This window comes from Phocoena sinus, chromosome 18 (assembly GCF_008692025.1).
Source record: "Phocoena sinus isolate mPhoSin1 chromosome 18, mPhoSin1.pri, whole genome shotgun sequence".
Classification (NCBI taxonomy): domain Eukaryota; kingdom Metazoa; phylum Chordata; class Mammalia; order Artiodactyla; family Phocoenidae; genus Phocoena; species Phocoena sinus.
The window spans coordinates 5,115,278-5,140,016 of NC_045780.1; the positions used below are offsets into that span (position 1 = coordinate 5,115,278).

Consider the following 24,739-nt stretch of genomic DNA (forward strand, 5'->3'; position numbering starts at 1 on the left):
AATTGAAAGGAATGTGTATGCACACCTGTGATTGGGGGCGAGGGAGAGATGCAATAGAGCATGAGCCCAGATAGGCTGTGGATAGTCTAGACAAGAAAGGTGGGATTGAAGGGAGGACTTGGCCTCTTCCTAGATGTTTTTAGTAATTCATGAGACAACTGCATCCTTTGCTATAATTGGTAGATTGGGCAAGGGTGGGAAATAATTTGAAAGAATTGTGAGAATTCTGGTTTCACATGAGAATGTTAGGTGGTATCAGGCTCCATCTTTATGGTAGCATTTATAAGACAGATACCAGTTCAGTGCTCTAATTTCAGGATGCTAATATATTAAAGAAGGAGAAAACTGGGATGACCAGATAATATTTTCAGTCCTTGGGTAGGTATCTCAGTATAGCCCAGGATTACATTAAAAGGAACAGTATTTGAGAGAAAGTAAGGACAGGGAAGAGGAAACTTGCATGTGGGGAAAATGATTTTTTTGGAAAACCTGAAATATTCCTAAATCACACTTAACAGCTGCCCTATTTACCTCTTCAGCCTTGTGTCTCATACCTGTCCTACCCCCACTTGACTCTTAATTCACCCTAAATGTCTGTCAACCTTTGAACCTGAGCACCCCACCCCCCAGTACTCTGAGAGGGGAATCTGCTTTAGGTATGGAAGCAGAGAGATTACAGGAAGAGAAGGAGCTGGCTGTGCAAAAAGAAAAAGCATTCTGGGGGAATAGCACTTGCAAAAGTCCTGAAGCAGAACACTGGTGGTTTGAGGAAATAAAGGTCTTGAAAGATGTGCATATCTGTAGCAGGGCCAGCAAGGAGGAGAAGGGCCTACGATAGACTCCACGGGAAGAGCTCTGGTGTGGGAAGGACTTTGGGAAGTACAATGGGAAGACATCTGAATAACTGATCACAGCGTGTTGTAATGGATTGTAGAGAGGCCAGGGTAGAAGCAGATAAACTGAAGTGGCCTGGAAGGGCCATAAGCTAGTGATGGAGAAAAGATTGTGGATTTGAGATACGTTTGCGAGCCAAACTGGCACAGAATTGGTAGACCTCAGGAATTGGATGTGGAAGGTGAGGAAAGAGAAGGGTGACTCCTATCGAGGTATGGGGCGAAATTACTGACACGGGAAGCCTGGTGGGGGGTTGGGGGGATTGACTGGGAGGTAGAGAAGGTGACTGAAATCCAGAGTTCCCTGTTGAATGAGGTAATCTGTAGACAGGAGTTGGAGGCCATGAAAGAGATTTAAATAGAGATAAACTTGGTGAGTTCTTGCCATAAAGATGAAGTAAATCCGTAGAAACTGGAATGTGATTAAGAAGAGGGCTTGGGACTTTTCCCTGGTGGTCCAGTAGTTCAGACTGCACTTCCACTGCAGGGGACAAGGGTTGGATCCCTGATCGGGGAACTAAGATCCCACATGCCGTGTGGCAAGGCCAAAGAATTAAAAAAAAATTTTTAAATAAATAAAGAAGAGGGGCCAAGCCAAGCCTTGAATAAGCTCAGTATTTAAAGGTTGGGCAAAAGAGCAACCAATGACGTGGTGGGAAATTCTGAAGACAGTCGAGTTGTGGAAGCCAAGACTTTCAAAGAGGGGAGAATGATGCGTGAGTCACATGAGGACAGAAAAATATGGGTTGGAATTAACGGGGAGGTTGATGGGCAGCTGGCAGCCTTAGTTTAGGGCCTAAAAAGGCTAAGCATTAACACTCGTACAGGAAGAATGGCTTAGTTTGGGTTTTCCAATAATGAAAATATACTGTAGGACATCAGAGACTAAATTAAGTGGGAGGAGGAATGGATGGGGAAAGATCAAAGTTACGGGGCAGGGACAGAGAGTATTTTCCCAGGGTAATAGTAAGAGAAAGCCAATGTCAGTGTGAGGACATTAGCACTTGAAGATGTAAGGAAGTCCTAAAGGCATAGTGGTAAACAATTAAACACTTGTTTGCCTTTTCTACAATTCTGCCTATGAGTAGTTCGGTGGTGATAGGAAACAGGATTATTTAAATGAAGTTCAATGCCTATGTCAGGAGATGAAAGCCAAGTTTAATTAGTGGACATAACAGTGTGGAATGGTGATAGTAGACTGGAGTTATCAATAACAGTACACCCACTGGGGGAGATGCACCCACTGGTGGCCACCTGCCACATCTCATGGCTTCATTGCTCCTAGAAGGATTTATTGTCACTGATGATGTGGCATGCAGTCTTGAACCCGTTTAGGGTAGCCGTAAACTCAGGAACATACAAAACACCTTGACAAGGCAGACGTGTGAAAGGAAAAGACAGGGCAGGGCAGGCAGGATAACCATGAGTCACTGAGGTGTGGGAGGAATCTTTGCAAAAAGTCTGCAGGAACCTAAGGGAAGGCAGAACTGGTCGATGAAAAAGTGAGGGAGATAGATAAGAATCATACATTTATTTATATAAACTGAAAAAAACTTGATCAGTGTCTGATTTGCTAACAGCATTTCACTCTAAATAAAATATCAATGGTTCAAGCCCAGAAATTCTGTTCAGCTATAAAGTACTGTGCCTTTTAAAGAGCCAGTTATTAAATAAAATGATTTTATATGTCAAAGGCTTTTAATATATAATCATTTGAGTACTTGCCTAGCACTTCCCATTTTCAAAGCACTTTACAAACTATTTATAAACTGCATATAGCTGTGACATCTAAGTGTTCTAATTAGTTGTTATAATGCATAGGGGTCTACAAAATCTCTGTGGAGATGAAAAGGTGTCTACATAGAAAGTGGTCCTATCAGTGTCATTCTGAACCGAAGAGTTGTCTTGCATTTCCGGAAATACGAAAGCACACCAAATTCTACGGCCCACCATTCCCCACCCTTCTTTTTTCCCTTAAACATGTTATTAAGACTATAGGTAGACAAAGGTCATCTTTTCCGGTTAGGAAAATTCAGAGTCAGAGACAGTCTTTGTACTATCCTTCAAACTGGGCTTCTAGGCAATTTGCTCAGATCCACCGGTCTGCTTTCAGGTACTTATTAAGACCCCAACTCCAGCCCTTTTGTGCTCAAATTCTTAACATTGGTTTTTCTTTTGCCATTTGAAAATTTATAAATTACAGTTACTGTGTGGTCTGTATTATTTTTTCATAATGAAATTCCTTCCAAATCTAGATTTTTGGATCTCTGTACAGCACATATGTACCTAGTAGTGGTAACAGTCCTGAGACATGGTGGACATAAGAGAATATGAGTCTGTCCTAAAAAGCCCTCTGCTTTTGGAGAGGGCAGACAAGAGCTGTACACATGAAAAAGGTATCAGATTGCATTTACGACCAAGTGCCCTGATGTGCAGTGTAGGGTATTATCTGCTGAACACAGAATGGAATTGGCGAGGGACACTCTTGTAGCAAAGATTGTTTCATGCGCACCCACTCTGCCAGCCACTGTCCTGGGCTCTGGAGAGAGAAAACCATCGGGCAGCCTGCCTTCCAGTAATTCATGGAGTACTGAAGTAGGCAAACTTATAAGAGAAATAGTGTTCCAGGATAAATGGTTTCCTTTTTCCCGGTGTAAAGAAGCCATTCGAGATTCTCGAGCTAGGGAATGCCATAAAGGTTTCGCTTTTTTGTCCTACACCTGTGCAGAATGAATGAGTGGAATGAAATGTCGGAAGATAGCTGGGAGTTAGGGGGCATTTGTAACAGTCCAGGTGTAATGTAAGGGGGCACAGTTGTAGGCGTGGAGGTAAAAGGATGGATACTAGAAACCTGCTGGAAAAAAATAACTTGGAGGCAGATTCTCTGTAGGGGTACAGGTGAGAGAGGTGGAGCAGGACCCCACATCCATGCCTTTCACAGCCCTTTGTTTTCCTACCACTCCCTTGCAACCAAAACCAGTAAGGCAGGATTTACCATCTCCTCTCCTAAACCTGTCCTTGATAATAGGAGTCCACCCTTACCACCTTCCCCTACCTGGTGAGAATTCACATCTTTAACAAGGTCGAGACTCCAGGGCTACAGATGTGGAAAGTGGGGGTGGGGAGAGGACATGGGGCAGTGAGCTGACCGGCCCTTGCTGCCTTCTGCCTGCACCAAGTGGCTCTCCTCAAAGGGAGCATCGAATTCATTCATTCGTTTGTTTGGCAAAATCACTGAGCACACGCTAGATGCAGGCACGGTTTAGGTACTAGGGGGACAGCAGGGAACGAGTTGCCCCACGTGCAGTCTATTTTCTAACAGCAGAAGTAGAAAACAAACAAGTGTATAAATATATAATGTAATTAAGGTAGTGATGTAAACAGGAAGTAAAAGAATCATGGGGTTTGAGAAGGCACCGAGAGTTTGATTAGTTGAGGAGGGCTTTTCTGAGGAGGTGACATGTGAGCAGAGAAAAGAGAGAGACCAAGGAAAAATGAGAACATGCTAAGAATTTTCTAGAAGATAAACTTAGATTACTGAGCCACGAAAAAAGCAAAATGATGAACCTTTTTAAAGAAATAAACTTTCAGCCTTGTATGTGTGTGTAGTTTTTATTAGTGCCTAAATTCATATCATGTGTCTTGAATCTGTATATGTACTTACCTAATAATTATAATAAAGAGTTTTGAGTTATTGTGCGGGGCAGTAGGATATTGTAGGCGTTTGGGATTGGCTAATAGATGTATGTGTACTAGGAGAGTTGATCTTACTTTTGTTTTTGGTATTTTTGAAAGAAGCGTATCTTTCTTAGAAGCAGAAGTGGTTGTGCCTGGGATCCTGCACGTCTTTTCAGGCTAAATAACTGATAACTGCGAGGCAGTATCGTGTAGGAGTTAAGAGCTTGCACTGTCGGAATCACGCTGTCTGAGTCTTGGTCTTTGTGCTAGACTTTTTAGCTATGTGACCTCGGACAAGCTGTCTGACCTCTGTGCCTGAGATTCTTCATCTGTAAGGTTGGGACGACAATAATACCATACAGGGATGTTGTAACTCTTAATTTAGACAGTATAGTCAAAGTACTTAGGGCAGTATCAGGCCCATATAGCATGCTCTCAATCAAGGCTAGCTATTAATGTTATTACTATAATATCCTTAATTGTGTCGAACAAGCTGGTTTCATTCATATTTCTTCTAGGTGAAAACTTGAAAACAAAAACCTTAGTGCCCTCTGTTTTTTGTTTTGTTTTGTTTTCCTGGCTAAATGCAGTACTATAATATAAGTTTATGGACCCCTGTATGTAAGGTTATCAGTCTGCTAAAGCCATTGCTTTTTAAAAGAGATAGTTTAAAATAGCATCCCTAATGTAACTGAATAGAGATAAAAATCAAAGATAAATGGATTGTGTTTCTCCTCTTTTCACAAAGAGATTAAGATTCTGATGGAATATTCATAGTCTTCCTCAAGCTTCAAGACAAAGGTTAAGTAGGAAGGAAAAGCAAGTTCTATATATAGCACATGGATACCTGCTTGGGTATCAGGTATCTGAATATTGATAGGAGCTCAGGGCTCAAGCTATGTCAGCTAAGCATAAAACTGCATAAAATAGAATATATTGGTATTTTACCTACTGATTCTCAGTAACTTCCACGTTTGTTATGTAAGGCTCTTAATAAATGTCAAAAAGAAGAGCTACCTGTGTGCTTTTCTAAGTTTACCATGCTGACTTGGGTCAGACCTCAGAGCAATTGTAGATAATGACTCAAACCGATTCTCTCTAAAGGGCTCCTAGAGAAAATCAAGCTGCCCAGAGCATCTAATCAGACAGGGGCTGGACCAGTTGGCTTAACAACACTTTGGGGTTTGGAGGGGTTTTTTTTGGGTTTTGGTTTTTCTTTTTTAAGGGTGAAAGAGGCTTTCTTTCTAGGGGCCTCTTTCAACAGTACTGTGTAGAGGGGAAGTGTAAGGACTCCGAAGGCAGAGGGCCTGGTTTGAATCTCCGCTTTCCTGCTTCCTAACTTGCAAATGTGAGAGAGCCACTCAGCCTTTCTGAGCCTCAGTTTCCTTATCTATAAAACTGAGCTGATACTAATACCTACTTTATAGGGTCACTGTGAAGAATAAACGCAATAGAGCACTTAGCACGATCCCTAGTACACTTAAGTACTCAAACATTAGCCCTTACTGTTATTGTCGTCATGTTGGCGCTTGTTTAAGGCAGTTAGTGGGGGCTAGAACAGCAGCCTTCTAGGGCTGGGTGCTTCTCTACCCGTGGCGGTCTCTGCCTGTCTCTTCCTTCCACATCGCACTGGCCTTCGCACTTCTTTCAGACTTGCCCAGCTTGTTCCCGTTTCAGGGCCTTGGTGCTTGCCCTTGATGTCCCCAGCCCCTCTCCCCCCGCATCTTTACATGGCTGTCTCTTTCCAAGGCACTTACTCAGAGGCCATCCTTGACCACTGTGTCAGTTACCCGTTGCCGTATACCAAATTGTCCTAAAACTCAGCAGCTGAAATCAAAAAACATTTCTCACCGTTTCTGTGGGTCAGGAATCTGGTTGGAGCTGAGCTGGAGGAATCTGACTCGGGACCTCTCACAAGGCTGCAGTCAAGGTGTCACCCGGGCTGCAGCTGTCTCCAGGCCTGAATGGGGGTGATGGGCTTCCAAGCTTGCTCACATGGGACGGCCTCGCGCCATGGCTTCTGGCTTCCCCTAGAGCAAGAGATCCAGGGAAGAGGGAGAACGCAAGATGGAAGCTCGGTCTCTCTATACCCTCATCTCAGCAGTGACAGTCCATCACGTCTGCCCTGCTGTGTCTGTCAGAAGTGAAGGGAAGGGGTTGTACAAGAGCAGGAATGCCAGGAGGTGGGGAATCCTTAGGACCACCTCAGAGACTGCCTAACCCCAGATAACATGTGTGCCGACAGCCAGACCTCCATCGCTTTCTGTCCCCTGACTTGGTTTCATTCCTTCAGAGTCCTCACTGTTAACTGACGTTAATATTATGTATTTATCCATTTATTGTCTAACTCCTCTTGAATGTAGGCTTTCAGAGGGCAAGGGCTTTGTCCTTGTTTGCCTTTGTATCCCCAGCACTTAAAACCGTGCCAGGCGCGCAGTAGGCTCTTGTCAGTCCTTAGTTGATGAACGAATGAATGACTGTGTGTGCGTGATTGAGCGTCAGTGTCTAAGCATGACTGCCACGGCAGGGAGGGAAAACTGCAGTTGCACTGACATTATTTTGTACACTTATCAGCTGACACTTACATACTCAGCCACCACAGTAATAAGCTCCGAGAAGAAAAGGGCTTCTTGAGTGGGGCAAGGAAGCATGCCTGTCCTGTGGCTTCAGTGGGAGGAAGAGCTGAGGTGATGAGCGTCGTGGAGCACCTCAGTGAAGGTGGCCATACCTTATACTCCATCTCACTGATGTCTTCTCTATATTGCCAAGAGCCCTGGATACGGACATCCCTTACCACCTCTATCCCATGCAACATTTGTTATCTTTTCTCCTATTGGTCTAAAATAAAAGGCAGCACGTCTCCCACTTAAGGGTGCTCAAAGGACATTTTGATTTTGCAGTAACAACTATACGGAAGGGTGATATGGATTATCCTGGGGATCTTGTCCCCACAGAATTCGAGTGGAACAAACATGGTAGAATTATTATTTTGGGTACCACGAGGTGGAATTCCAAGGATGTGATTCTAAGGCATGCTGTTTTGTCGATGCCAAATACTACATCCGTTTCCTGGCCAGCTCTCTGATAAATCTATACCGTTTATTACAAGTAGCCTTGCTTTGGAAAAATACAGAATATATGTATTTTTTTTCAGCAGTTATTCTAAAGTCCTGCCATGGACCAGGTACACTAGGGATACAAAGATGAATCTCCTTTGGTTCCTGCCTTCACAGAGTTTGCAACCAGGGTAGACCAAAGAGCTGTGTATTTCAGGACTAAAGGAAAGGTGTCATTTCTTCTAACTTGTCCACCTTGTTCAAAACCATAGCCCCTCCCCCAACACCCACACCCTGCAGTATTTTTTTAAATATAGCCCTATTGAATTCACCTATTTGTTGCATTTATTCTATATTATCTATCCCTCCCCCACCCCTGCCACACACACATACTATAACATAAGCTTCATGAAGGCAGAGACTTTTGTCTGTGTGTTCACCGATGTCTCTATAGCCCCTGGAGCAGTGCCTGAAGCATAGTAGGTGTTCAAAAAATATTTATCACATGAATGAATAGAAGATGGACACTCTGTACTTTTTAACTGAATATCCTAAGAGCTGAATTTGAATTTGTAATGCTGAAATAACTATAAGCTTTGGGGTTGAAAACCACAAGTTTGTAGTTAGTTGTACGTCTTTAGCTGCATACTCTTTCCACATGGAGATGACAACATGCTGGGACCCACAGGGAGGAGTTCACTAAGTAAAGGTGGTCATGACCAGAGCAGGCAGAGGTGGAGTCCCAACCAAGTATCCCGCACAGTAGGAACCACTCACATCTTACACATGTATCGACCAGGTGGTAGGGGAGTCCAGAGAAGTCACCTGAGCTAAGAAAAGTTGGCCATGTTGTTTTATTTGGATCTGAAAGGCCAGAAGTGGTTCCCATTGAGTGCATCTCATAGTCATAAGCACTGACCCCCAAGGCAGCCGCTGTTGACTCTGTGAGCACCTGCTCTACTTCACATACCTACTGTATGGTTTCAGATTTGGGGAGTTCACTGGACAATAATATTTCAAGAAATAAAATCTAATAGGGTGAACTGATGTAGAGTCGCATAGTTTTATTTTGCCATTGAAAACGAACTTTGTTTTGGTTGGAAATTGTCAGAAATCCCAGTCTTTCTATGGCCTGATAGCACATAAAGGTCTCCAGTGTGCGTTTTCCACACCATCAAGCAATCCGTCAAGCAGTGCAATTCTGACACTGTCTGCCCGGAGATAGTATCAGAGCTCACTCGGTCCCACAAGACTGCACCTACCCAACCCCACTTCAGATGCCAGCTGCAAATCCAGGTTGTTTTACCTGTGCTTCTGACCTTCTGGCTGTAAACCGGAAGTTCTCATGACCCCATCCCTGGGCCCAGTTAATTTGTTAGAGTGGCTCACGGAATTCAGAGAAACATTTACTTACTTTTTATCAGTTTATTATAAAGGATACAGATGAACAGCCAGATGAAGAGGTGCATGGGCAAGGACTGTGGGGCGGGTGGGGCGTGAAGTTTCCATGCCTTTTCTGGGCAACCACCTCTCCTCAAATCTCCACGCACTCACCAGCCCGGAAGTTCTCTGTACCCTGTCCTTTTGGGGTTTTATGGAGGCTTCATTACACAGGCATAATTGATTAAATCATTGCCATTGGTGGTGGAACTCAATCTCTAGCCCCTTTCTCCTCCCCAGAGGTCTGCAGATAGGACTGAAAGTTCCAACTCTAATCAGCGGTTGGTTATCCTGGCGACCAGCCCCCATCCTTAGGTTACCCAGGGCTTTCCCTAAAATCACCTCATCAAAACAAAAGACAGCTTTATAACTCTCATCAATTAGGAAATCCCCATGGTTTTAGGAGCTCTGTGTCAGGAATGGGAGGAAAACCAAACATATATTTCTTACTAATAAGTCAGCATATCCTAAGACCAAACAGAGAATTAAATGAAGCATTCTATAACTTGACATCTGTTATGCCATTTTTATCACATTAGCTCCACAATAAGATGCACAGACTCTTCAGTTTTCTCTGGGATCCTCAGAGCATTTGGTCCACAACTCTTAATTTCTCACCACCATGCCTGGTAAATTATATGGGATTTCAGAATGAATTTTAATTGGAGCTTAGGTTTCAAGATGAGGATTACGTATCATTGAGATTCCGCATCTAAAGTTATTTCAGATCCTGGCTTGCTAGCTTACTCTGTTCTGCATACTTAAGCATAAATCCTGGTGTTTAGAATACTTAACAGGGTTTTTATTCGAAAGCGATTAATATTTAATTGGGGATATAAGTGTCAATGATCTCATTCCCTGAAGATGAAGAAAAAAGTATAATCAAGTTCAGTGTCTATCAAAGTAAAAGAGTTGGAATTATGTTCTCCATCAGAGCTTGTAATCTAAGCCTTCAGGACTTGGTTCTACAGTTGTTTTCCTGTTTTTTGTTTATTTGTTTTCATGGCAAAGGCTGTACTTTGTCATTAAATGGATGGGGAAAAATGGGGATTCTAGAGCCTTATGATTAGAAACTGTTCTGCTGCTGGCACATGAAAAGATGCTCAACAACACGTATCATCAGGGAAATGCAAAGTAAAACCACAATGAGATATCACCTCACACCTGTCAGAATGGCTGTTATAAAAAGACAAGAAATAACAAGTGCTGGTGAGGGTGTGGAGAAAGGGAGCCCTCCCACACTGTTGGTGGGAATGTCAATTGGTGCAGCCACCGTGGAAAACAGTATGAAGTGTCTTCAAAAAATTAAAAATAGAACTACCATCAGCCCAGCAATTCCACTCCTGGGTAGTTATCCAAAGAAAACAAAAACACTAATTCAAAAAGATACATGCACCCCTATTTCATTGCAGCGTTATTTACAATAGCCAAGATATAGAAGCAACCTAAGTGCCCAGCGATAGATGAACAGATAAAGAAGATGTATGTGTACGTGACAGAACATTACTCAGCCATAAAAAAGAATGAAATCTTGCCATTTGCAACAACGTGGATGGACCCAGAAGGTAATATGAAATAAATCAGACAGAGAAAGACATATGGTGTGAAATCACTTATGTGGAATCTAAAAAACAGAACAAATGAACACATATAACTAAACAGAAACAGAGTCATAGATAGAGAGGAAAAACAGATAGTTGCCAGAGAGGAGGGAGCTGGGGAAGGGAGAGAAATAGGTGAGGGAGATTAAGAGGTACAAACTTTTAGTTACAAAATAAATGAGTCAGGTACGAAATGTACAGTGTGGGGAATATAATCAATAATTACGTAATATCTTTGTATGGTGACAGGTGACAACTAGACATCATGGTGATCATTTTGAAATGTATAAAAATATCAAATCACTGTGTTTATACCAGGAAATAACATAGTGTTGTAGGTCAATTATACTTCAAAAACAAACAAACAAACTCATAGAAAAGTGACCAGATTTGTGGTTTCCAGAGGCAGGAGGTGAGGAGAGGGGGAACTGGATGAAAGTAGTCAAGGTACAAACTTCTAGTTGTAAGATAAATAAGAACTAGGGATGTGATGTACAACACGATCAATAGTTAACGCTGCGGTATGTTATATATGAAAGTTGGTGAGAGGGTAAATCCTAAAGAGTTCTCATCACGAGGGAAAATGTTTTTTTCTATTTTTTTAATGTTGCATCTATAGGAGATGATGGATGTTCCCTGAATTTACTGTGGTCATAATTTCATGATGTATGTGAGTCAAATCATGATGCTGCACATCTTAAACTTATATAGTGCTGTATGTCAGTTATATCCCAATAAAACTGGAAGAGGAAAAAAAACCAAACGATTCTGCTGAAAATGTCAGTCTTTAGGAGTATCAGCCTGCAGGTGCGCCACTGCCTGCTGCCCAGACTTGCAGCAAGCATGCCAAAGGCTCCCCTTCTGTTTCCTTGTTGTAATCAGCTGGTCGCCATCTGAGAGCAGTGCGCTTCAGAACAAGCCCAGACGTGAAGAACCCAGCTAGGCTTATTCCTAGCCAGAAGCAGACACGCAACTGTGACTGTGAAGCAAGAAGACCAGCCAGGTGGACAAACCAGTTTACACCTCCTTCAAGGCAGATGATGTTTTTCCCATTTATAGAGAAAGAAACTGAGGCCTGGAGAAGTTAAGTAACCGCCCTAAGGCTGTACGGCTAGTGAGTGGAATGAACCGAAGACAGCCTGACCCGTGAGGTTCAGCTTTTATGTCCATGATGTTGCCTGTGTTACCCCCTGCAGGAAGACAGGAAAGCTTTGCCAGAGCGTGTGCTCCAGAGAGTTCAGTTTGAGAGACAAAACTATTGACCAGTAATCCTTGTTTATTTCTAAATTCAGGCTGAAACATGTTGGAAATGGGACTGTTTTCTATAAAACTTAACCATGAAGAGTCACTGAGTTACAGACTATCTGGTCAAGAACGTAGATATAGGCTTACTAATAGTCGCTTCATGAAAATATTTTCCATATTATTAAACTTCATTGGCATCATCTTTAAGTACATTAACTTTTTAACCGATGTTATGCCAAAGCAGCACTTGATCATCCTCAAAAGGTAGAAGACATCTTCCTGGACGGGATAAAGTAAGGGTGTGTGTGAGCGGGGAGGACTCAGAGATGTCCAGGTCAGATCAGGTGTCCCCTGATGGTTTGCCCCTGGACGAGGCAGCCTCCCTTAGCCTTAGTGGTCTAACACATACAAAGGGGACAATAACTGAAAAGGTTCTTCTGAGGGTCAGTGAGATCGTATGTTCTGCTCTTAATCACTGTGCACATGGTACATACTATTATACGGTATTTTTGTGTTTTAGTTAACAATATAACAATCGATACTATAGACCCATTTAAAATTTTTCTTAAGATAATACATTTGTTCAGTGCTTTATAGCTACAAAGTAATTATATATATGATTGTGTTTGATCCCCATACAAACTCTGAAAGGGTAGTAGAAGTATCTTCATTTTATAGATGGTGTAACCAAGATGACAAGAAAAATCACAGAGTCAGTAAGGGCAGAACTGGGATCATCCCCTCTCCAGTGCACTGTGGCCGCTTCCTCATTTTCCTAAGGTGACTTGAACATGTCCTTGGTTCAAACCTAGGAAGTGGGAGCTGCTGGATCCCTCTTTTAAGAGAATCAAGAGATGTGGTAGAGAATGTATAATAGTAGAACAAGTATCAGGTAATTCTACTCAGTCTGAACTTTTCAGGTGAGAGATTCTGCTCTCAAGCTTGAACTTTCCAGAGCTTGTCCCTGTATTGGTCACACCCACCAGGAAGTTGCCCAGCTGCTGACTCTGCACAGAGCAGACCTAGTTCCCGAATGAACACAACTCTCTGAAAAGCCAAAGAGCCGGGACTACTGGCTTTCTTTTTGTGCACATGAGATAGGATGCTTTCATGTAATTCGTTTCTGATCGTGTATTTCATAGGTCATGGGAGGGAATTCTGTTCTGACTGGGGCTCTGCCCATCTCCCTGTCATTAGATACAGGAAATTTCCTCTGACTTAACCATAGGAAGATAGAATTTCCTTTATATTATTTGCACTGATAAATAACCCCTCAGCTTTTCATCAAAACAGAATTATGCAACAGATAAAAATTAACATTCTGCAAGTTTTTCTTTACAGTATAAATGAAAAGAGGAGATACTGGGATTAAATAAAAAAAGTTTTGTTTTGGCAAATTCAGATACCTAAATGAACACTTGGCCCTCCCAAGAAACATCAATGCAAAGAAAGCCCTCTGTACCTCTCATCTTTTTCAATCCTTGCAGTGCGTCTGTGAGCCGGGGCTCAGTCTCATTTTACGGAGAGGAAACGTACTCAGAGAAGGTACTTAACTTGTCCAGAGCACCCAGGTGGCTGGCTAGTGGTGCCGGCTCCCACTGTCCCACACTGTTCTCCAACATGAAACACAGCTTCCATAGTCAAAGCTTTTGATCTATCCTGCTTTGAAGTTAATAATTTAGGTACTTTTAAATAGGTTTTCATTTTTATATGATTAAGCAATTACAGCAAATGACTTCAAGTAACATTTTCCAGGCTGAGTGAGTTTCAGTTACACTACCCCTGGACGCAGCCAGGACCCAGTTTCCCGTAAACCATCACTGGGTGTGGTCTTCTAGTGTGATTCATAACACAGTTGTAGACACACTATGGTGCTGGTCCTTGCAATGTTGTACTCCAAAGGTAATGACCTTGGGCTGAAGTATCATAATTATGGTCTGTCCCCTCCTAATTTCTCCCCAGGATGACTGAAACATGCCATCCAGGTTCTGGCGGGGGGGGGGGTGGGGGGGGGTGGGGGAGAAATATAATTGTGAATTAAATGTTCCCCCCCGCCCCCCCAAAAAAGTCAGGTAACTATTTAGTTTAAGGCAAATTATTAACCTCTCTAAACCATAATTTCCCTGGCTTTATATGATAATGTTAAATTAGATGACCTCTAACAGGAAACTTCCCTTACATTTTCATAATATAGTATTATATCTAATGGATCTTTACCTGAACATTTTAATTCATCTTGGTTTCTTTCCTTGCCTATTATAGTAAAAAGAGCCTTGTAAATACTTGGATTTGAGGCCTCTCTGGGAACACTGAATGTGTAGGAATTAATACAGAAGTTTAGCATATGGCCCGATTTCTGTCAAGCAAATGCTAAGGGAGAATTGTGAATTTAGGGGGTTGATATTTCAAATGAGCTGTGGAAGTGTCGTCCTGAACATTTGTATCGAAAACGCAGTGCCCTTTTTTTGTAAGCCTATTATCACACCTTGGGAGCAGGCCAAATGATGCTGTTTGTATAATCAGCACGATCTGTTTCTCCGAATTTTCCCTGCTGTCTCGGTTGGGTACCTATTCCATTTTTAACACAGTTCTGAACTCTTCATTAGCACTGCTCCATCCAGTTAGACTGCAGCTGCTGTTCCATCCCTAAGGATGGGTGGTATTTCAGTAGCAGACAAGATGATTCTAATATGGGCAGCTACTTCAAGCACAGCAGTGAAAAGGGACAGGAGAGGATTGTGTTGTGTCTTGATATTTCGTGAAATGTACAGTGAAACATCGGCTCCAGAACATGCTTCCATATTTCCCTTCTTGGCTAACACCACCACTTGTAAGTAATTTACAAGTCAGAATAATGAAGTGGGACTTCAGAGTTCACTAGTTCTTGACTGTCTTGCAGCTGGTTTCTGATGCCCAAATCACCAATTGTATTATCCTCTCTGGATTCTTTCTTTTGGCAGTTGATGTATTGTTTGCATGGTATGATATAAACCTAAAGATAGGATTAATCAGTAATGGAATTTTCCATGCTTTGGGCTTTCCTCCTGTAGCGATTAGTCCCCATGTGCTGGTTCCTACCCTTTGGCCATCTCTGCAGCCTTTCTAGTGGTCCCTCCTGTGCTGTTGAATTCAGCGTCTGTAAGGATGTTTGCATTGCAACAGTCTATGACTTCTGCCAGCTACAAGGAAAGCATCTCGGGTCTTTATAAGTAAAAGTAAAGCCTTGCTTGCACAGTTATGCAGTTTCGACTGACTTGTTCCTTGAGCCATCTAAGTTCAGTAGAACTTTGAACTTTTATAAACATTTTCCTCAAAGAGACACTACTCCCCAAGTCTGTGTGTGTGTGTCTAACTGCTCAATTCTATTAACTACATTATAGCAATGTAGAATTTTTTTCCCCAAAGCACTTGTATTATATTAACTAAGATTTTTTTTAAATTGGAAAATGGGATTGAAAATTGCCTTGTCCTTCTTAAGTTCATTGTCATGTGCATTAGCCCCTAAAGACAACTTGAAACTTGACGCTAAAGAGTTTACAAAGAGTCAAGAATTCACTGGTTGTTTTCAATAAATTATTTTGTACAGTAGATTCTTGTATTTAATGACTGAGGTAGAAAATGTTATCTGTGTGTATACGTACTATTTTTTTTCAGAAACTCTCCCAGCCAGTTTTGTAGGAGAAACTACCATCCCTCTCAAAGTACCCCTTGATACCTAAAGTGTGGAAGACAGCACACTCCCGGTGCTCAAGATGAGGCTGGGTCTGGAGGTGCATGCAGTGGGGGCTGGGAGGGGCTGCGCCCTCCGTTTCGTCGTCTCTTGCCTTGTACTGAGGGGCCCCCAGGCAGCCATTGAACCTGCGCTGGTCGCTAAGGAACACAGGCTTTCTCTCCCTCCCGTCTCATTGTGTATTGCGGGACTTCTAAGAGTTAGAAGCATCAGTACGTTTTCTTCCTGGGTTCAACACTGCTTAATGCAGTTGAGAGGAAAACACTTTTTAAAGCGCCTGAATTGATTAGGAAATCCTACACATTCTGGAATATTCTATATTTTCCCCATTCCTTGGCTCTTACCTCCAAGTATAATTTATAATCATTTGATGAATCAGACACTGAGATGCACATGGGGTGGATGGCTTGTTTTCAGCAGACTGCTGCAGCCCTGACACAGCTGAGGGAAACGCCTTCAGCGGGCTGACCAGGCCTTCTGCTGAACAGGCCGTCCTTTGGATGGGGCTGCGATCCAAGAGCTCTGAAGGGTCCTTTAGGACAGTCTGCAGAAACCCACAGATCTCTGGTATAAAATAAAGCTCTTTTAGGATTAAGAGAGTGATTTGCAGACCACGCGATGGGCGAGGTGGCTTTTCTGGTGTGTGGCGTGTTTACCGAAGGGCAGTGCGCCAGGCGCCAGGCCTCACTGAAGGCTGCAGAGGCGAGCCCTAGAGGCTTTCTATCGCAATGTTTCCTTTTGTTCAATCGTTGTGATTTTTTTCCTTTTTGCATTTCGAACAGCTGTTGGGTGAGTTTGAATTTTATAAAGAGATAACAAAATACTTTCACGGAGTAAGAGACCTCAATAATTATTTTGACCTTACATTCTTTGACTGAGTTTACTTCTCCCAATTAATCTTTTAGTAAGGCACGTGTATACTTTATATACTTTTAAACTTAATTGACCTATCAGACAGACACGTTGTTCCTGGCAATGGTATAATTCACAGGCTTTTCTATTTAGAGTTTACTATCTTCTAAGGTAGTTCTCTGCCGTCCCCACCCCACCTGCACAGAGTTTTTTCAGTAAGAGATGCTTGTCTTCACAATACACAATTTACCGTGGCACATTTAACTAGGTCCTATAATATGAACTGAAAATGAATCACTGTATTTTCTGTGTGTGGCTCCTTAATCGGGATTTAAGAATAAATATTTGTAGAAATACTTACTACTTACTCATTATGAGGTCATTCCTCAGGTGAGGTGTTTTATGACCTGAGAGATAAGGTTTCCCTCTAAGAGCTAAACTAATAGAAGTCAGCCCACGTATTACCTGAAGAAGTCATCTCGCTGTAATAATAACCCACCCTCGGAGGTCACGCAGGATGTGTAGCTGTGGACATTTGAGACTGTCCAAGTCCAGGTGAGGAGACGGGAGTTCTGCCTTCACCACAGCTGTCTTGTCGTGACTGCAAATAATCGCAGTAAAACGTGCTGCCAGCCCTCCCATGGCCTTCCTCTCACGGGGCTCAGCTGTGTCGAGGCTGGGGTCTCGCCTTCACCAGAACTGTAGTGTCAGGGTCAGTTAAAAGTCAACTGCCCGGGTTCACATCCCAGCCCCAGTTTCTTCACTCTTTCTTATTTTCTCCTTATCAATGAAATAGTAGTTACCTAGAGGAGTTGTGAGGATTAAGTGTACATGGCACATAGGTACTGCTGCCATCATTATTTTTCATCATATCCCCAGTGGTGCATATTAAGTGCTTATTATATCGATATTCAAAGGAGAGTTTCCTTGAACCTGGGCAGCCCCATGTGTCACAAATGTGCAGATCTTCCGTCAGTGCAGTTCCTAGCCCAGGAAACACCCTCCTCTTGTTTTGACCTGCATCCCTGAATGAAAGGAAACCGTGGGGTCCGTGGCGATGGGGGGCTGTGCCCTGTTGACGTCAGAGTGCACACTGCTTCAGAGTCCAGGAAGGATGTGAGCCGCGCGGTGTTCGGAAGAAAAAAGACACATTAACTTGTCAAAACCTTCTTTTCAGCGTGAGTGCAGGAGGTTTTGCCATAAGGAAATATTGTTTCCCAGCAGAGCTAAGCTTCCCTTTGCTTGCTTGTCTCAGGATTTCAGTCAGTGTTCTGGAGGTTCTCATGACTTAGTTCAGTACGAGGTTATACTTGGAGACTAACATTTAATGTTAGATCAGATTACTCATACATTTGTATATGTGTAGGTCTTGGAGAACATACAGGAGGTTTGTTACTGATTCATTCATCTACAGGGAAACTTTAAAACATTCAAAATTTAGGTTTTCCGTTTTTTACATCTATGTTAATTTACATTTTGACAATATACTACAATTTGGTCCATGTTGAATAGTTACACTTTGTTTTTTAATACTTTAGATTACTACAGTCCATAGAACTTACTTCATATGAAAACCTTGATCATAACAATATGATTAGTGATTTTGCTGAAATAAAGGCAAGAAAATAAATTTTATGGAATAAAGATATATATAAATTTTGTGTGTCTTTATGTATTCATCTAAATATTACCAACCCATTAAGAGAATAATCAATGTGTGCAGGGAGTTAATTCTATTACCTCATATTTCGCTAACTTAAATTTTTAAAAATCATAGCTTTGGGCTTCCCTGGTGGCGCAGTGGTTGAGAGTCCGCCTGCCGATGCAGGGGACAGGGGTTCGTGCCCCGGTCCGGGAGGATCCCCCATGCCGCGGAGCGGCTGCGCCCGTGAGCCATGGCCGCTGAGCCTGTGCGTCCGGAGCCTGTGCTCCGCAACGGGAGAGGCCGCAACAGTGAGAGGCCCGCGTACCGCAAAAAAAAAAAAAAATCATAGCTTTACACATGTTTTGAAGTACAACTGACTTAAAATTTTATATTCGCTTCAGATGTACAACACAGTGATTCTATATTTTTATACATTACAAAGTGATGGCCACGACAAGCCTAGTTACCATCTACCAGCATACAGAGTTTACACATTAAAATTTTTATTGTAATGAAGGTGTATTTGTCATGGTAGGAGGAACGAATATATTTTATTTAATGGTTTTTAAATGTAACTTAAATATTTAGAAGTATGGTACATCGGCCTGAAAGAAAAGGTGGTTTTATAATATCTATCGATGAGGCGCCGGTGGGGAGATGAGGAAGGGCTGGTGGAGAAGGTGACCTCTGACCTGAGCGTCCGGTGGTGAGGACGTAGCTGCAGGGAGAGCCCTGGGCAGGGTGCAGCCCAGGCAAACCTTCCCATGCACATGACGGCAGATACGGTGCTGCCGTCCAGCCGCTGTCCCGGCCAAATTGGGCTTCTGGACTAGCAAAGCTACGGCCCACGAATGTGCTGTCTGGCTGCTGTAATAAAAAGACCATGGACTAAGTGGTTTAAACAGCAAACATTTATTTCTAACAGTTCTGGAGGCGGGAAGTCTGAGAGCCAGTTGCCAGCAGATTTCGGTGTCTGGTGAGGGCCCATCTTCTCCCTGTGTCCCCACATGGCAGAAGGGAGGAAAGAGCTCTCTGGGGTCTCTTTTATAAGGGCACCAATCACCTCCCCCAAAGGCCCCACCTCCTAATACCATTACATCGGGAGCTAGGATTTCAACATCTAAGTTTGGGGAGGGAGGGACACAAACATTGAGTCCATAGCACTTTCCTTCACCATTTCTCAAGAAAGTATATGTTGAGGTCTTTTTTTGAGCAATTACTTGACATTTAGCTTCTCTGATATTATTTCTTTAAAAATCTCGTTTTCTTGTGTTCTTCATTATTTAATTTCTGTTGTTTCATTTTAGTTGCCTTAAATATCTTGCTACCCTTTCACTATAGTGATACAGTTAACTCTCAGTTGATTTATGTGAATATAAAGGACCACAGACCCAGATAACTCAAAACTAATTTGTTTGACTTTGGATTTTAAGGCGATTTAGCACCAGATTTGTGTTCCCACTCAGGTTTTATTTAAGCTGCTATTATGATCAGTGTACGTTGTACTAGCATGTACCAGCTGGCTAATGGGATGAACAGGCAGGCCTGAAGAAGCTGAGCTAGGATGGAAAATTGGCTGTGGATAATACACCCATGGATCATTGAAAATCGATTGTAGCTTCTTCCTGTGCCCAGGAAACTGTCTGGCTTAATGACCTGGCTTTCTGGGACTTCTTGTTTGCACCGGACTGTCTATTCTAATACAATGGATTTGTTTTACAAAGAAACCTTTAAGATGCTTAAAGGATCTAAGCATAAAAATTATGGTACTTAAATCTGTGTCTGAAATTTAATTGTTCAAGTCCTTGTACTTAATTCTTATATATTCTCCTACTGTTTGCTTTTCCTGTATTTTAATTTCAGTTTACACTTCTGTTTCACAATCTCATTAAAAACTATCTTGTTTCATGATGCCGATGTTTCATAATCTTTGATAATTTAAGTATCTAGCCTCTGTGATAATGTGTGGTAGAAACTGACTTTGTTATTTCCTTACCCGAGAATTCATTAGCGAGAGTTCCCGAAAAAACAACAGAGGCTACAGGAGTGAGGAAAACTACCTGACTTTCTAATTTTTTTTCCTGTTGATTTTGAAGGTGATGTTGTTATTTCAAGGACAGAACACATGATTGCTAGAAGTTGCTTTCCTATTTGGAAGGAAAGCCCTGCAGAAGGAGCTCCTGCAGAGTGTGGGTGGGACACAGCGAATGCCCCACATTCTTAGGACAAAGTCTGAGCAGCCCTCCGTTCCTCTGCCTCTGCAGTTCTCTGAATGAGTGCGGAAGCAGTGGCAGCTCTGTCGGGGCTTTTTTTTTTGCATTTACTTTATTTTTTGCCCTTTAATGATAATGAGAAAAGGGCTCCTCTGGGACTTGCCGTGCAAATGTCTGTGGAAGAGACGGGAACTATGATAGGAAGATGGAGGCAGGTAGCCTTAAACCCACGGGTCCTTTTGTTTTGTTTTGTTCCAGCCCCCGCTCTCAGTGTCCCCAGTACCTCCTTCCTCATCTGAACACTGGTCGTGATGACTATGTTGTCATGTTCAGATGGGACAGTGCTTTGTAAACCATAAAGCTCGTGACAACATGAGTTGTCCAAACAGTAACAAACGCCTCAGTCGCAGGCAGTCTGCTGGGCCTGGGTTCTGCCCTGTCTGCTCCCGACCTGTCACCGTCTTTCATCACTGGCGAACTGGTTCACCCCAGGCAGTCTTTCTCATACTTACACCTTCTTTTCTCTTGGGTTGTGGTTGTAAGTCAGAAGGTATCCTTAATCACGGCAGAGAAAGTTAAGCACAGCACTGGAGACAGTTTTCAGTGAAATCACAACTACAGAAGAATCCACGTCCAACTTCACGCTCTGGAAGGTGCCTAGGCTAGGCCTGCAGGATCTCGGCATGGTTCTTGACCGAGTATTGCTTCCTGCAGATGTACAGCATCCCAACTGTAGCGTGACACAAACTGGCTTTCGTAGGCATGTCCAGAAAGCTGGGCAAACGTTTTAACAGTTTTTATGGGAAAATGCATTCTACTTCATCTGTAACTGATACATAGTTTGTTCATAATTGGGGAACTGCCCAAGCAGGTTCTTTCACTGATGATTTTTAACTGTGTCTGTTGTCAGGAGAGAGGACATACGGGTGGATCCAAGGATGACTGATTTTCTTGTTTTCTTTTTTGTTTTTTTGAAAGCTACCACTCTAACTGATGGGAAGGTGGGGGTGTATTTGGCATATTTTTACCCTTTGGGTTTTTTTGCTTACATCTATAAGGGTGAAGAAGGATCTCTGTTTTGGAGCCAGAGAGGATAAATTTTTCCCGAAATACTCTATGAGACAAAGCCCTCAGATCACATCCATAGGATGTATTATTATTTTAAAGAGATGGAAGAAGGCTATGTGGTGTCACATGCACTTAGTACTCCCGACACCAGGAGGCTGGGCTATGACACCTGGTCTGATTGAGTCCAGGGACAAGAAGCAGACAAGCTGGTCAGCGTTTCAGTTTTTCATCAGCCCATCCGTGGGCCCTCCCAGGATGGATTAGAAAGTGTCCAGCTGCTGAGTTAGCTGAAATGGCATTTTTTTAAAGATCTCACTATTAATAGAAGTTTATTAAAACTTGTATAAATTATAGAAAAATAGCCAGATATATCTGTTGAGGATGAAGAGGGTGGTGGAATAGTTTGAAAGAATACTATTAGAAATATGGAGGTGAATACCAGGAGAAACAGATAAAAAGGAGTTGAAATTGGTTTTTTTGGTGGGTAAGGAAGGCTGGTGCAGAAGACTGCTGTATTTCATTTTAAGTCTTTAAATAATATTTTTCTCTTTAAGCTATATGCATGCTTTGATAAAATAAAAATCAGTATAAAATAAAACATTCTTATAAACTAACAGAATGGTAATATCATTGAGGACTATGTGAATTGTACCTAGAGTAGTACTGTAAGAGTGTAATTAAAGGTTTTTATATAGAATCAATATATAATTATTGATATTATATTATATTTTAATAATATAATTATATTTTTTACAATTATAATTATTACAATTATAATAATTATTACAATTATAATAATATTATATTATTGTTATTATATTTATAATTATTTTAAAAGTTTCAAATTTTGTGATTAGAATTATAGTTCTGTCTTTGGACTATTGTTGTCTGCAACGTGATCCCTCTCTTTTTCTTAACTTTATTATTGCTATATCATAGGTAATATTAAAATCAGGGATGACCATGGTCCTATCTTACTACCCATGACACCTTGCACAGGATCTTATATGTGGTAAAGTCTCAGAGTATGGTTGATAAATATGTCTTCTAGGCTTTTAAAAAGCCTCTTTCTAAAAATTACATAAATAATACAGATTCACTCTAGAAAAAACAGAAAATGCAGAGAAGCAAACAAAAAACTAAAAATCTGCCCAGAACTTATCGTTTTGGTAACATCCCTCCAGATGTCTCCCTGTGCAATAGGTACATGTAAATAAATTTAAAATAAAATTATCCTATACACACTCTTTTGTTCCCAGATTTATACACTTAACATGTTATGAATGTCTTGCTGTGCCAAGCATCTGTCTTCATTTTTAACAACTGCCTAATCTTCCACTGTGTGGATATGCCATGATTTATTTAAACAATCCCTTTTTAGTAACCGTTTAAGCTTTCTATTCTTTTCCTTTAGCTGTTAAGTTTTTGAATGAGTATCCTTGTACATATGGTTTTGCATACTTAGTTGAATTTTTCTTAGAATAAGGTGGAATTTTTAGGTCGACATGTATGTTTTATTTTTAAGGCTCTTTATCATGTTTCCAGTTGTTCTCCAGAAATGTTATATCAGCTTTAGTCCCTGTTGGTAGAGAAAAGAATATCCATTTCTCCACTCCCTCACTAACTGATGAGCAGAAACAGATTCATCGTTGTTGGGTTAATTAGTATTTCTTAGAATAATAGTGCGTTTAAACATTTTTAATATGGATATAATTCGTCATTTTGCCTTTAATTTTCTCTTCAGTGTTCTTCCCCTATATGGAAAAGGTTTCTTTTTAATTTTTACGTATTCAAAACTATCAACCATTTTAAAACATTTTTTAAAATTTCTCCCCCATTTTGAAGTTTAATGCTTCAAAAGCTCCTTCTTTCCCAGGATCACATACGTGGAACAAATTGATTTTCAGAATTTAGTGGGGTGACTAAAATTCTCTCAAATTTCTTCCCTTTTCCCACCAGGAAAGCAATAGAAGAACTCCTTAAAGAGGCAAAACGTGGGAAAACAAGAGCAGAAACAATGGGACCTATGGGCTGGTAAGTTCTTGAGTCATCTTCCTTAAAATTTAAACTCATGTATATATTAAGAGAAAAGTTTTCTTTAGCATATACAGGGAATGTAGAACCGTGGACGTAGAGGAACTCACTCAGAGGTAAGTGGTAGAGCAGGGACACTGCTGAGGGCTGCAGCCACGGAAGTGGGCAGAGGGGTGAGAACAGAGAACACTTGTCATGGTGTCGTCACCCTTTGGTCCACAAGTCCCCAGGAGATATGATGACGCTGCTGTACCTAAGGCCACCTGAGTGACAGTACTATTATGTCAGTGTTCACTGTTTAAGAACTTCTATCTTAATTACAGTCCTCAGTAAATTAAAATTTATAATTTTAAGTATTTTGATTTTGTGACAGTTCAGCAGTGTAGCACTAAAGTTTACCATTGCAGTTTCTATACAAAACAGAGCTTACTAAAACCTAATGATACAGACAAAGGAAGAATTTAACCTTAAGAATCAAGTCTACTCTTCTAAGCGTTACTTTAGCGATAGCATTCTCATCCAATAAATATGCTGGCTTAGGTCTTTTATCCACAATTTAAATTCACTCTAATGGAGTATTGTGGGCCGTTAAAACGTGTAAAGTGTAAAACTGGGACAGGAGTAGAAGCTAGATCTCTGTGGATTTGACTCTTAGAACCAAGCACAGGGTTTATGTCAAATATAAAACAAGGTTCAGTCAAAGTTAAAGAAATAAGAGGGCAAAGGCAATTCCTAAAAATCAAGCAACATAAAATAAATGGACCTCAATAAGCCATTTAGTAGATGGCTTAGCCACACATGGAGGAACTGTTTCAGGTGATCTGAAATTTGACTGTATTTCCAAAGGCAAAAAAGAACTAGAAAGAAATCTTAAATTGTTTCCAGTTATCACGTTGTTGATAATAATGTTGATATTGTTTTTCTGAAAATATTGTATAGTAGGATAAAGCAAATAAGTAAATATTTATTTGTTATAGATACCAAAATTTTCAGTGTAAAAGATACAAATATAAAATCAAAGATATAAAAATCTGTACTCCTAAATCTTAATTGGAAATATCAGTATGAAGTTGTGCTAGATTTTCTCTTTAAAAGAGAGAGAGAAAAGCTTTTCTAGCTCTGTTCACAGAAAAGTCCTGGAAACAATGACCATCCACTCAGTAGCAGTGAGTATCCCTGGCACCCAGGGGTGGTGTATAAATTCTACTGTGGTATATATAATTCCATTTCTCACTGAAAGAAGACAGATCCTTAGAGAAATAACTGGCTGCCGACCTGAGGCCG

The 24,739-nt window shown here is 41.4% G+C and overlaps 1 protein-coding gene across 1 annotated transcript in view; it reads left to right on the forward strand.

Annotated features, from left to right (window-relative positions):
- The window catches only part of LOC116743236 (protein POLR1D-like), a 42,361-nt gene that overhangs the window by 1,744 nt on the left and 15,878 nt on the right, over window positions 1-24,739 (forward strand). The window contains exon 2 of the mRNA XM_032611587.1: window positions 23,381-23,455. Within this exon, the coding sequence (XP_032467478.1) occupies window positions 23,381-23,455 (75 nt within the window). The remainder of the gene's footprint in view (window positions 1-23,380; window positions 23,456-24,739) is intronic.